At 38.4% G+C, this 13,338-nt stretch overlaps 1 protein-coding gene across 2 annotated transcripts in view; it reads right to left on the reverse strand.

Moving 5' to 3' along the window:
• Window positions 1-5,767: 5,767 nt before the first annotated feature.
• LOC120768294 (E3 ubiquitin-protein ligase TRIM9) overlaps window positions 5,768-13,338 on the reverse strand; it is a 261,527-nt gene continuing 253,956 nt past the window's right edge. For both annotated transcript variants that reach the window (XM_040094923.1, XM_040094922.1), the window contains 2 exons: window positions 11,703-11,936; window positions 5,768-6,786 (listed from right to left, as the gene is read on the reverse strand). In XM_040094923.1, the coding sequence (XP_039950857.1) occupies window positions 6,497-6,786; window positions 11,703-11,936 (524 nt within the window). In that variant the 3' untranslated portion in view covers window positions 5,768-6,496. The remainder of the gene's footprint in view (window positions 6,787-11,702; window positions 11,937-13,338) is intronic.

Raw genomic sequence — 13,338 nt, forward strand, 5'->3', positions numbered from 1 at the left:
TTGCGAAGGCCAGTTTTCGCAAATACATTAAGGATGTCCTGTTAAATAACAAACACAAACATAAAAAGCACACTCATTCGTGTGATTTGGGGTTCGTGAACAGAGCTTAAGTTAAGTCTGAGCTATATTCAACATCTACTTTACTGACTATAACGGAGACAAGCACATCTGGCAATTCCCTACTATGTGATATATGTGCTTTAAAGCACCGTGTGGTTAGGCCACGTATGACAGGTATTCACGTAAAACACAGTGAAATTTGTTTCATACCCGATACGTGTAATGAGTATAAAGGGTCCAACTTCTGGTCAGTAGTCCAGAGCATTATGAAAGCTCAACTGGTAGTAGTTTCGTTTCGGCTACTACGACCCTTCGGGGAGTATCGTGGTGTTTGTGATTATTATCCGAAAAAGTGATGAAATTAAATTTTGTCAGTTCAATGTGGAGTTGCCTTGCAACCGGGTGCGTGACTCAAAGTACGGCAGAAGTTTTAGATGTGCCTCGAATTCTGTCAGCTGGTTATTGTGTCCACACTGCCAATGGGTACTGAAAAATGCCTGTCAATTTCGGGGCACTGATCAATGCATTGATACGATCCGCTATGCGAATAGTCAGAGCTCGACGTGGCTAACGGTATAACGGTATAAAATCACATGATCTAGGTGGCCAATCGACCGGCCTAAAACGTGAAATTATTTGCTCACCGAAATGTCCTCTCAATAAAACCAGTAATCGATGCTATGTGTGGGAAGTGGCGACGTCTTGTTGAAACCAAATTTCGCCGAGATCACGAACCTTAATAACAGTCGATTACGACGATTACGTTCGCACTAGCATAATTTTTGAAGAAATATGGACCGATGATTGCACCGGCCCCCAAATCACACCAAACCGTTGTTCCTTCTGGTTTAAATGGCACCTCTTGAATCTCTTCCGGTTGCTCTGTGTCCCAAATGAGTCTGAAATGGGCCAATCGCTGAACAAAATTTGACTTTAAAACGTGGGATCTTCTTGGAACTCTTCAAGAGCCCAGGGGGCCTATTCTGTAACTCGATTCGAAAAAAAGTTTACTCGAATTCGGATTTTTTATATTCTGTAATTCGATTTTCGGATTTTCAAGACGATTTTCGGATTTTCAAGCCAATTTTCGAATAAAATATTCGTTAGCTTTTGAGTTGTAGAAAGCAAAAACGAAAATTGCACGTATTTATTCTGGCACAGGGTTGTCCAACTTTCGCATAATTAAAAAGTAGATCCGAATTTCGTATCGAGATTCGCTTGGGAAGGTAGAGCGGTTTCAGTTCCTGCAAAAGCTATATTTTGTACATTTTCAATTTAAGATCTCCACGTAAAATGTGCCAAGACGTTCCATACGTCAGTCCGAGTTGCTGCGAATGTCGCCGAATCGACTCTCCACGGTCTTCGGGTTCACTCTCAGCTACGGCTACTATATTTTCTTCACTACGTGCTGGACGTGGTTTATTCGATTGATTAGTATCCAGTAATGAATGCCGGGTCTCAAGATGGGTCAAGGAGATGTGAATAATACGCTCAGTAGGCCGATTTTGTTGACCATAAGTTGAGTGAAGTGCGCGAAACACACTCTTTAGAGAACGTGAATTTTCGTAATAAAGTTGAAGGATTTGTAAACGTTGTTCAAGTGTAAGCCTTTTCATGATGAACTGCTAAACAATACTCAACACAAATAACATGACAGCTTGGCACGACTCACGCGTGATCTGTCCAATAAAAAGCTATTGAATATAATACCTTTGTTTGGATCACCCTTTACAAACGTTGACAGTGCTGGTAGACAGTGCGAACACTTGGTCTAGTGTGTTCGATTCGTTAACAGCTAATAATACCTATAAAGAAGTAAGTCATTGGATTCGTTCTGAAGCATAGTGGACTAGTTTAATCTAAAACTCAAACTTGGTAAAATGAAATGCGAACCAGTGTTGCTTCTTTGTGACATATGTATGTATTTTTATTGATTGTTAATAATTAGCCATTAAATTTTATTATCATTTATGGTATTTTTTGATCATTACATTGCTATTTCTATGAACATTCTAGCCAACTTCCCTTCGTTTGGCTTGTGTTTGTTTAGTTTTTTTTTCTTTTCATCAGCTGACATATTTTTTTTATTATTATTAATAATTAATTACATTGGGCGAAATTACTATTTACTTTGCAATTACGTTTAAGTGTTTTACGCTTAATTAAAAATAAAAAATGTTTTGTAGGTTAATCGCTAAAACATTCATACATATATGCGTTTATTCATGTACTAGTATATATGTATGTATATATAGATATTTACGTTAAACGTATGTTTTTAAATACAAATGCATGCACATATATTTATGTATGTATGTACAAATACTCATTTATTTGCCATTTAATTTTTTTTTTTTTTAATTTTCTCGCGTTTTCAATAATGGAAAACGTTTGCCTACACTAACAATTCATATTTATGCAAAATTTACAAGCTTTTCTTTGATTCAAACGCAAATAAGGTGAAAAAACGTATTAATGTTTATATGTTTGTGAGTTTTATTGATTTTTATTTTATTTTTTTTTGTATTTAGATTTTGTTATTCTGTGCCGTTGGAAATTTTCCGCAATTTTACTAATAGCAAAGTTTTTTTTTAAGTGCAGTCTATTATCATGGCATCATTTTAAACATTTATGGTACAATCGCTTTGCCGCTTTTTCGAAAGCTTTTGAACAGTTTGTATTTAGACACTCGTATCATTGACAACTACTATTTACAGAGCGCTTTTCTATATCGTTAGTAATTAAATTTAGTTCGCGTGATTTGGCGAAGTCTTTTGGCTTTCGTCTCTTGGTTTTGGGTTCCTCTTTTATGTATGTAATTTGTGTCAAAGCATTTATAATACAATACACTTATAGGGTATAAGTATCTAAGCTCTAAAAAGTTTACGCTAGTGTAAGATTTTTGGTATAAGCTTAAGTGGTATAGCTGGCATGCGCAGGGAAAGCATTTTGCTTTTCTCCGCCTTAAATGTTTCGCATTTTAATTTTGCTCTTATTTTTTACAACTTTATCTATATGTATGTGTTTATATAGATGTATGTTTTCTAAGCATTTAATTTTATAATTTCAACATTTAGAATCTGCGATTTTGGAAAATAGATTGTAGCTTGGAGAAATTTTTTGGTGTCGAATTTCAGTTTAAGGTCTAGTAATTCATTAAATCCTAAATATACTTTAGCAGCTTTTTTTTAATGAGTGGCTGTAAACTGAAACCAAATGTCATGAAAAAAGTAAACACAAGCAATTTAAAACAAACTGTTTGCTGAATAAATCAAAATAAAAAATCTTTAACCAAATTCTATTGCTACTGCTGTGACTAAACTAAATAAAATCGTTGCGAAGACAAAACTTTTTTTGAAGTTATGAATACAAATTACAATTATTATTCTACAAAAAAAATATCAAAACGAAATCTGTTGCCTGCAGTGCTGTAGTTTTAGCTGTGATTATTATATTTACATAAAAGAAAGCACTTTAATTGGTAATAGATGTAAGGGGTTAGGAATAGTCAGCATTCTAAACAAAAAAAAAGAAGAATTTCGACATTTTCTTTAATCATAATATCTTTAAAGTATTCTATATTCTATGAAAGCTAAGTCCGACAAATACTTTACGAGTTATTGGATAATTAAAGGGTTCTCGGATGCTCTTAAACGCAGCAGTTTCGAAATTTCAAATGAATTTTTTCAAAACAATGTTTTTTGTGCTCGCAAACCGAATTCAATGGTTATATAACTTTTTGAAAACATTGAACTCAGTTCGCGATGACCCACTTCTGCTCCAGAGACTCATAAATTGGTAAGCAATCATGGTTTTGTGATTATGACGCGAAAATCAAAACTCAATCAATCCAATGCGGGCTGACGCATGAGCCAACACTGAGAAAAAGCGCCAATTTTGGTCGAATTTGGAGGTTTTGCTAACAGTTTTCTCCGCTTGCAGGGGTGTCGTGCTTCATAAGTTCTTACAAAAGGGTCGTACTGTTAATAAATGATATTAGGTGCAAGTTATACGCCTTTTGTACCATGAAAACGTCCCTGCTTACGTATTGTTGCCTGAGTGCGAATAACAGGCCAAAAACAACACATTAATGGTGTCGCAGCCACCTTGTGCCATAGATCCCCGGTGACTGTTTTTGTTCCTAAAAGTGAAGAGACCTGTGAATGGATGACGTTACGCTACGATTAAGGAGATAAAAACTGCATCAGAGGAGGAGCTAAATAAGATCCGAAAAATTATATTTTTAAGTGGTTTAATAATTTGAAAAAAAAAATGCTGGCAGAAAGTGCAAAATTGGAGGATGGAGTAATGTGTAGAAGTTAACGCGAGTGAGGAATGTTCTCTGAGTGGCAGTCACTTGGGAGTGTCCAGAAACGATTATTTTATAGATGGCTCAAGCAGCTCACGATTCCCGTCTTAGACTCAGAGGATAGGTAACCAAAAAACGTCCGTTTGAAGGCGAACCATCACTGCCCAGGGTTGTGCGCTGGGTTTGGGACCCGCCACGTAATAAATGCCGCCAATGAAAAAGAAACAACGGCCTCGGGCGAGAGCCCCCCCTTTTGATGACGAACATAGCAAACGCATTAAGGATAACGACTTAAGTGCATCTACCTAGAATGTCCGATCCTTGATTGATTCTTAGGAAATACAAAATTTCCGATACTTTTTGAACAAACCTCGTATATTGACCCTAATCCAGGATCGCGATATTTATTGAACGTGTAGCACGCAATACTGATGGATTGAGATCCATATCACAAAGCATTTAAGGGGATCGTATTTGAAAACTGGTTTTACCGAATAACTTGAAATTTGTAGGGTACATGGAAATGCATGAAATGAATTATTATCAATCAAATATTCCCAAAATGATATATTCATTTGATAATAGCTCTTTCCGTGCACATAGGCTTACAGCTTAAAACGCCGCTAATTAATTTTGTTTCAGATAAGCCAATCATAGGGGATGGTGGCGGACATGCCTGCCCATTTTTTTCGAGCCAGAACGCTGTACTTCCTGTTGTACACAATATTTTTAGCTTTAAATTTATATTTTTACTGTCGAAATATATTTTAATAAATGATAATAAGAAAGAAAAATCCGAAAAGAAGGAGTCGGAGTCAGAGAAGGACGACGATATGGGTTCGGTCTCTTCGACTAAACAGTTTAACCTTAAAGTTCTATCTATTTACTGGTCCTGAATACAAAAAGTCTAAAAAGTGCCTAAAAAATAGGCCGCCATATGAAAATAAATCCGGATCATCGTGCGTTGAAAGTTCACTATTGATCACGCGAACCCTGATATCTTTTAAGTAAGTTCCTGATACGACGGAACAAAGTATTGGAAGAATTAAAATCATTATCATCATAATTATGGAAGCTGTAGTATTCACTCGTGATCCGCCAATCATTAATATAAGGGCATGAGAGACCTAAGGTCACGGTGCAATCCTCATGTTTTTATTTTATCAATATGGATCACAATCCAAATATCGCAATAAATATTGAGCGTGTGACAGGCGCCAATGATGCTAAGTTTTATTATTGAAAAATAAAATAATTTTTTTTTCCTAGAAAAATCAATAATTTGTGCATGGCTCTGACTATGCCTAACCCCTAGAAAGCTAAGAGATTGTGATTGCGACATATTTCATATAATAATTATTTAATTTTGTTTTTTTTTTCGTTGGCAGTCACGCGTTATTTGCTTTTTTTTAATTTTTTCAACAATTTAATATTTATATTTCTTCAACTTTAATTTTTAGCTATTTTTTTAACAGTCACTTGTGTTTAATCCAGTTATTGGTGAACTTCTTTAGATTTTTTAGATTGTTTATTTGTTTGTACATGTGTTAATGCCTTCTCATATTACAACGTTCATTGATGCATTATCACTTCCAAATGCTTCAAACCGACTATTGCTTTAATTTTTTATTATTTCTGTCATTTGTTGCTGCAACATGACATTTGATTTTTCAAACTTCGTTTTTAGTATTTTTTTTAAATTTTTGTAGCTGCAAATGTTGAATTTCGTACGAACTATAGACTTAGACCTTACTAGTACCAATGTGTGTTAACATGCAAAATTTTTATAAAAATTAATAATCGGAATATTATGGCGATTTTGAATTTCACTTCATTTGAAATGCTTAAGATATGTGTCAGCGACCCATTTATGCTACTTACAAATCGAATTACATAAAAATTTATATGCTATGTAAAACTATAAATACATTTAAAAACGTGTAAGTAGACGCCTAGGTATGTATGTATCTATGTTTGTATATGCATTGCTGGTTCTTGAAATTGCGCTTAAATACGAAATATTTACAACAGACTTGAAGCGCGCCTAAGCGTTGCACTTCGCCTACCTCCCACTGCGGTCCCTTCGGTTCATTCTCTTGGATTGCAGCGCATCTTATTCAATCTTACTCAGAAGTAGTCCATTTTCGGCGCCTCCATGGCGGTGTGTAGGGTCAGTGTCACGCCGCGATTAATGCTCACGGCCGGGTAGAAGACACCGTAGAGATCGCGGAATGCCACGGAACCTTGTGGCATTTCATTGACGAGAAAACTCAAGGTATGCCGTTCCAGATCAAGTAGTACACCAATGGTGCTGCCAGTGGTTATACCACCCTCGACACGTCGCTCGTGTACGGAATTATGCTGAAACCATGAGCGTTGTCCGTCAATGTACATAGCAAAGGATTTTTCATCTTTGCCTGCAAAGAAATTAAGTGGAATATTAAAATAATAAATAAACATTTTTTCTTCAAGGCGTTCCTTAACAATGGAAAAGTCAAACGCTATGACCTAACCCAAACTATTCCTTTGTGAAGACAATTATGACATTCTTTGATATTAAAAAAGATCAAATTTTTTACAGGCAGTTATTGGACGTAATCTCATAACTATCGAAAATGGGCTGTGAACTGTTCAAGTTTCACTATAGCTGTAGTCGAGGAGTGTATCCTCAATGTTCGAGTATGACAACTGAAATAAATTCAGCCTCCATGAAGAAACATCCCGAAATGAGTTGAGGCTGATCGGCTTCGCCGGCGCCCGAAATATGGCTATCTGTAGTATTAGATTCCTTATTCTTCACTGGCGCAGAAACGGCTTACGTGGTTATAGCCGAGTTAACAAAAGCGCCCCAGTCGTTTCTTGTTTTCGCTACGTGGCGCCAATTGGAGATTTCAAGCGAACCCAGGTCCTTCTCTACCTGGTACCAAAGGAGAGGTCTTCCTCTGCCTCCCTCGGTGGGTACTGCATCGAATACTTACAGAGCTGGAACGTTTTCGTCCATTCGGATGACAGGACTTAGCCAGCTTAGCCGCTGTCTTTTAATTCGCTAAACTATGTCAACATCCCGTACAGCTCATTGTTCCATCGAATACGGTATTCGCCGTAGCTAACGCGCAAAGAACCACAAATCGACTCATCAGATGTTGCCATCGTCCATGCCTCTGCACCATATAGCAAGACAGGAATAATGAGTGACTTATAGAGTTTTGTTTTTGTTTGTCGAGAGAGGACTTTACTTCCCAATTGTATACTTAGTCTAAAATAGCACCTGTTGGCAAAAGTAATTCTGCGTTGGATTTCGATTCTGACATTGTTGTGGGTATTTAATGCTGGTACTAGATTCCAGCATAGGAAAATTCATCAAGCTACCTAACTTTCTCGTAATATCGGATATTTCGTATATCTGATCGATGGATCAAAAAGCCACCAATCAGATCGATCATGTTGTGATAGATGGAAGACATATCTCCAGTGTTTTAGACGTGCGGACGCTCCGAGGTCCTAACATTGACTCAGACCACTATCTTGCTGCTTGTACTCCTGCTCTCTGAGAGTACTCATCAGCAACTTGGTATAAGGGATCTGTGGGACGGCATTTCCAGCTCCTTACCAACCGCTGCAAACGAAACCATTGGTTATCGGTAAATGCAAAAGAACAGAAGGTACGATGAGGAGTGGACAGAAAACAGACTGCCTACATCGCAACGTTACAATCGACCACAACACGTGCGGGATGCATTTGAAGAAAAAAAAAGAGAGGCCGAAATACGTGAGTACGAAAAACAAGACAAGCTGGCCGACATTGTTATCAATTCAGCTATGTCCGTCTATGTGTTCTCGATCTAGTCCATCAGTTTTTGGAATATTGATCTGAAATTTTTCGCACATCTTTTTCTCCCCAAGAAACTGCTCATTTGTCAAAGCCGTCAATATCGGACAGAGATGCCATACAAATAACCGAAGTAAACGGTCTTTTCTTGCTTTGAATTGCTATATCCTCAGTTCAATTGAAAAGTGCAAAACCGTTTTGGTGATAGCACTCAACACCGGAAAATAAATAAAGACAAAAGCAATAAAACGATAGAAAATTTCTTAAGTGAACAACTGAGACACTCTGAATCAATAGCTTTCATGAAACAACGGAAGAGGGGTAGGTGACTAGGGGTAGGGGACTAGCAGGTTGCCACGCAGCAAACATTGCAGAAGTGCCGATACTTCCAATTCTATAAACGCTAATAAGAAACTTTTTCATTTGCAAAAGTGAAGCGAATAAACGCAAGAAACTTTTTACGCGTCTCTTTGGCTGTGTGCTACAACTACACCTAAGTGCCGCCGTTAACTTTTCTTTGCCACAGACCTGGCGTCATTAAATATCGAGTGGCAAAGAAAATTCACACGATATCGCCATTTTCGGTTCGATTGAAATGTGTCTCAGGAAGGCAACGCATAAGAAACCCATTGAAAATATTTCGTACAAATTCGAGTGCGAACAGAACTTGGCACTTTGTGGATATGAAAGTAAGAAAAGATAATATTTACTTAAGGATATTGCGTTCAGTCGGCAGGCGGAAGTTGTTGAGCTCCACAAAGGTGACGTTATTGAAATAAAATAAAACAATGAACGTCTGCGTGCGCCAAATGACAAATTGATAATGGCAAAATGCAAACAAAATACGCGAAAAAGTTTTCAAATTATAAAGGATTTTAATTAAATTGTAAGCAAACGAAGCTGAGATGTAACAGAAAAAGAAAGAGCTGCTTTCGTCTTTTGCATTTGAAGCAGCCAAACGACGTTGACAGTTAGGAATTCAAGCATACTTAAGACGCTGTTGACGCCACTACATTTCACACCAATTATTAATAGTCTTAACTTAGACATATACTTAGGGCTCATGATAGACAGGAAGCTCTCGTGGAACCCAACATCGAAGAAAGAGCAAGGAAGCCATCGGTTGTCCTCCACTGCTGTAAATGAGTCATTTGCTAAAGGTGTGAACTTTCACCAAAGGTAGCTCTTAGGCTCTATTAACCCATAATTAAGCCCATAATCTTCTACGGAATTTTTGTTTTGCGGAAGGCGTTGGAAAATACTACACTGAGAATAAAATTTTCGAGTGCTTAACAAGTCGCTGTCATCAGTATGTGTGGTCCACTACAAAGTACACCAACTATTGCACTGAATGTCTTCCTGCATATAGCACCGGTGGACATAACCTCAGACTCAGATAATCAAGATACCTGACATTACATAGGTTAGATGACTGCGAGACTATGTATGTACTCTGGAATCCTTGCAAGCTTGGATGACATTTCAAACTAACAGGTTGCTGAACCTTGTCATGGTTGTTGCTTTTCGGCCCACATACCATCCAGGGAGACAGGTGAGGGAAGAACTCGCTGCAGGAGAAGGGCGATGAGTCCATTTAGAATGTAAGTAGAGGAGTACACTGTCGGGTACTTTCCATTTTTCCGGTTACGTAGACCCGACTGTCGTGGGAATGGACTACTGCCGTGTCAATCTTTCGTAGTGGTAATTATTCACTCAGACATTTGGCCAGCTATTTCAGCTTTAAGCAGGCAGTCAAAAGGTCCTTCTGGCCCAGGATAAATCGAAGGAGGTCCAGGGAACGCCCTCAACAAGATCCACCTTTCATTGGTTGTAGGAGTTCTAACTGAGCATTGATCGATCTGAATCCGACCTGTTGATAACTGCATGAGCTGTTTGAATGGAGATAGGCTAGAATAATTTCAACACTTCCTCCTCGAATGTTCCGCTTTACCAGGTCAGGGCAAAAACCCCTCGGATCTGCTATTTTTAGTTGTACAGGAAATAAAAATAAAGCACTTAAGCAAATATGTGATTGGTTTAGTGCGCTTTGCCGATAGCTGATATCCAACTATAGGACTTTTTCGTTTGGCTTCACAAAGTACTGCACATAACAATCTAAATGTAATCCTCTGCTGTGCTGAGGGATCAGCCATCTAACCTTATAAGACCTTTGTCCATGACTTACGAAGTAACGCTGGATATTTTTCACATCTCTAATATTTTTAATTATAAAAATATCGTAAAAATTTGAATTTCGAAAATCTCTTCAAGCGAACGTGCAATTCATACAAGAAGCCACGGCCTTGTTATATATGTATGTAAGTGCTTCCTGAGTTTACAATGGTCAATGTAGAAGGCGACAAGTAACCTTTTAAGTTTGTAACCACCCATTAGCAGCTTGGCATGGTGCATGCCTTGCAGTTGTTGCTAATACCCCTCCCTATCCACTTCTTCATCCTTACGGAGCTGCTCGTTTATGGTATGGAGTCCTACCGCAATGAAAATTTCGGGTCCTACCACGTTGGTGGTTGCTGCGAAGCGATCGAGCTCATCAGCCAGCGCATTCCCTTTTGTGACCGGACACACAGATAAAGTGCACTTGCTTACGATCTAATAGACTGTTCAGCCGTTCTACTTGTATACCCTCCTGCACCAATAGCGATTTGATTACGTACGCAGAGATTGCTTTGAGTGTCGCTTGACTGTCGCTGAGTATGACTATACGTTCGCACCGACTTATAGCAAAGACCTCTGTTTGAAATATGCTTAGAAAACTTCCTATAGGTATGAAGAGTTTGGTGCATGGTCCTGGTACTCTTGCGCCAATTCCCTTTCGGGCCGTCGGTGTACCACTTGATTTTACTATCCCTAAGTAGTAGTTCAAGAGTGGAAACGTTCCATTCAGCCTTACGGCTGAGTGTAACCTTGAACTTCTTAATGAAATTTACACTTTTGGTAATGATATCCCTTGGGAGAAGAGCCAGTGGTATTAAGTTACTTAAGTCCTTAAATCGATTTTTTGTTTTTTTTTAATTATAAAAGCTTATACAATGTTAATAACATATGTACAACCTAAAACATGCAGCACTAGCTTCAGAGGCTATCGGCTGTTAAATCGATTTATATTTTTATAAACTTCTGCTTTTTTAATTTTGTCTACTCTTAACGTTTCACTTTAAACCTTGTGTTGAGTTATTAAAAAAAAGAGGGAGAGAATGGTGTCATGTCAAACTTTAAGACCACTTTAAAAGTAATTCAAAGAAAATATGTCGTTAAAGCAAATGGAAAAATTATGGCCAACCATTGGCAAAAATTTGCAACTGGCATACTAAAGTCAACGGATATGAAAATCGTTTAAGTGTAGCAAACTTTCAAACTATCACACAGTAAAAACGTTCATATTTATATTCACTTAGCACAATATTCACTGCAATTTTTATTGTGCCATTTTGATTTGCGAGTTTATGAAAGACACCCCCTCCACTGCGCCAATCTTTCGCTTACCTAGCATTTTGTTGCGATTGACATCGATGCGCGCCACACCGAACGCTGGATCCGTATCCATTGTATACTTGTCAACGGTGAATTCCCAGTAGTGGATGCCGCGCGAGAATCCCACCGAACCCAAAGCCACCCGGTGCTCCCAACCCTCCACCGATACTGTGGCATTATTGTTGCTAAAAACCAGTCCGGAGCCGGCGCCACCGCTAAGGATCGGATCAAATGTGAACCAGGCAACTGTGAAGCATAAAGAAGAACAAGAATTATTTCAAAAATAAGTAAAATTATATGCTGGAAGTAGATTTCACTGTAAACTTATTATGATACAAAATAATAATGTTGTGAGATATCCAAACATATGTATGTATAGTATATAAGCAGAAGAGCAACAGCACAGTGGAGTGCCTCGAGTGGTGCTACAAGAAGATGCAACAAACTGATAAATGAAAAAATAAAAAATAATATTGCAGTAGTGCTAATAAAAGCAAACGTTATAGTTGAGCGCAATATTGAGTGTTGTTATTGGAATAATCCTTTTCATGAGTGGCTGCACTCTCGAAAGCGCCACAAAGTATGCTACAACTGTAGCACTGCCACTAACAGCAAAAACCAGTAGTCGACAGCTCACTCCGCTGCTTCGACGCTTTCAATTTTTATTATCATTCACTGGCGCTCATTCACTTGTTGCGTTATTGAGGATTTATTAGTTGCCACCAATTGTGGCAATTGTCATTTTATTGTGCACTTATTGCAAGTTGCTTTTAATGTTGTAGCAAGAAATTAAAAATTGATTATAGACAACGGATAGATATACGAGTATGTATGAAGTACATATAGACTTATATAAAGGTACCGGTTACTTGTAAATAAAAACAAATATTTAATTATTTGACTGAAAACAGGGTCCACGGAGTGGCAATTTCAGTTCTTCTTCTTCTTCTTTACCGGCGTAGAAACCGCTTACGAGGCGATAGTCGAGTTAACAACAGCGCGCCAGTCGTTTCTTCTTTTTTTGGAGATTCCAAGCAAAGCTTGGTCCTTCTGCACCTGGTCTTACCAACGGAGTGGAGGTCTTCCTCTGCTTCCCCGGTGGGTGCTGTGTCGAATACTCTCAGAGCTGGAGTGTTTTCGGCAATTCGGGCGACATGACCTAGCCAGCGTAGTCGCTGTCTTTCAATTCGCTGAACTACATCAATGTCGTTGTATGTCTCATACAGCTTATCGTTTCAACGATTGCGTTATTCGCCGTTGCAAAGGGGAAAGAACACTAAATCTTTCACAGAACCTTTCTCTCGAAAACTTGTAGCGTCGACTCATCAGTTGTTGTCATGGTCCAAGCCTTTGCACCATATAGCACGACGGGGTTGGTTAGTGACTTATAGAGTTTGGTTTTCCTTCGTCGAGAGAGGACTCAGTTGCCTACCCAGTTCGAAGTAGCAGCTATTGGCAATAGTTATTCAGCGTTGGAATACTGCGTTGACGTTGTTGTTGGTGTTAATGATGGTGCCAAGATAGACGAAACTATCTACGACTTCAAAGTTATGACTGACAACAGTGACGTAGGAGTCAAGTCGCGAGTGGCCAACTTCTGTCCTCGGCGAAGAGGTGATGTGTGACGATTCTCTTTTAACGGGTCCTT

The sequence above is a fragment of the Bactrocera tryoni genome, chromosome 2, assembly GCF_016617805.1.
Source record: "Bactrocera tryoni isolate S06 chromosome 2, CSIRO_BtryS06_freeze2, whole genome shotgun sequence".
NCBI lineage: Eukaryota > Metazoa > Arthropoda > Insecta > Diptera > Tephritidae > Bactrocera > Bactrocera tryoni.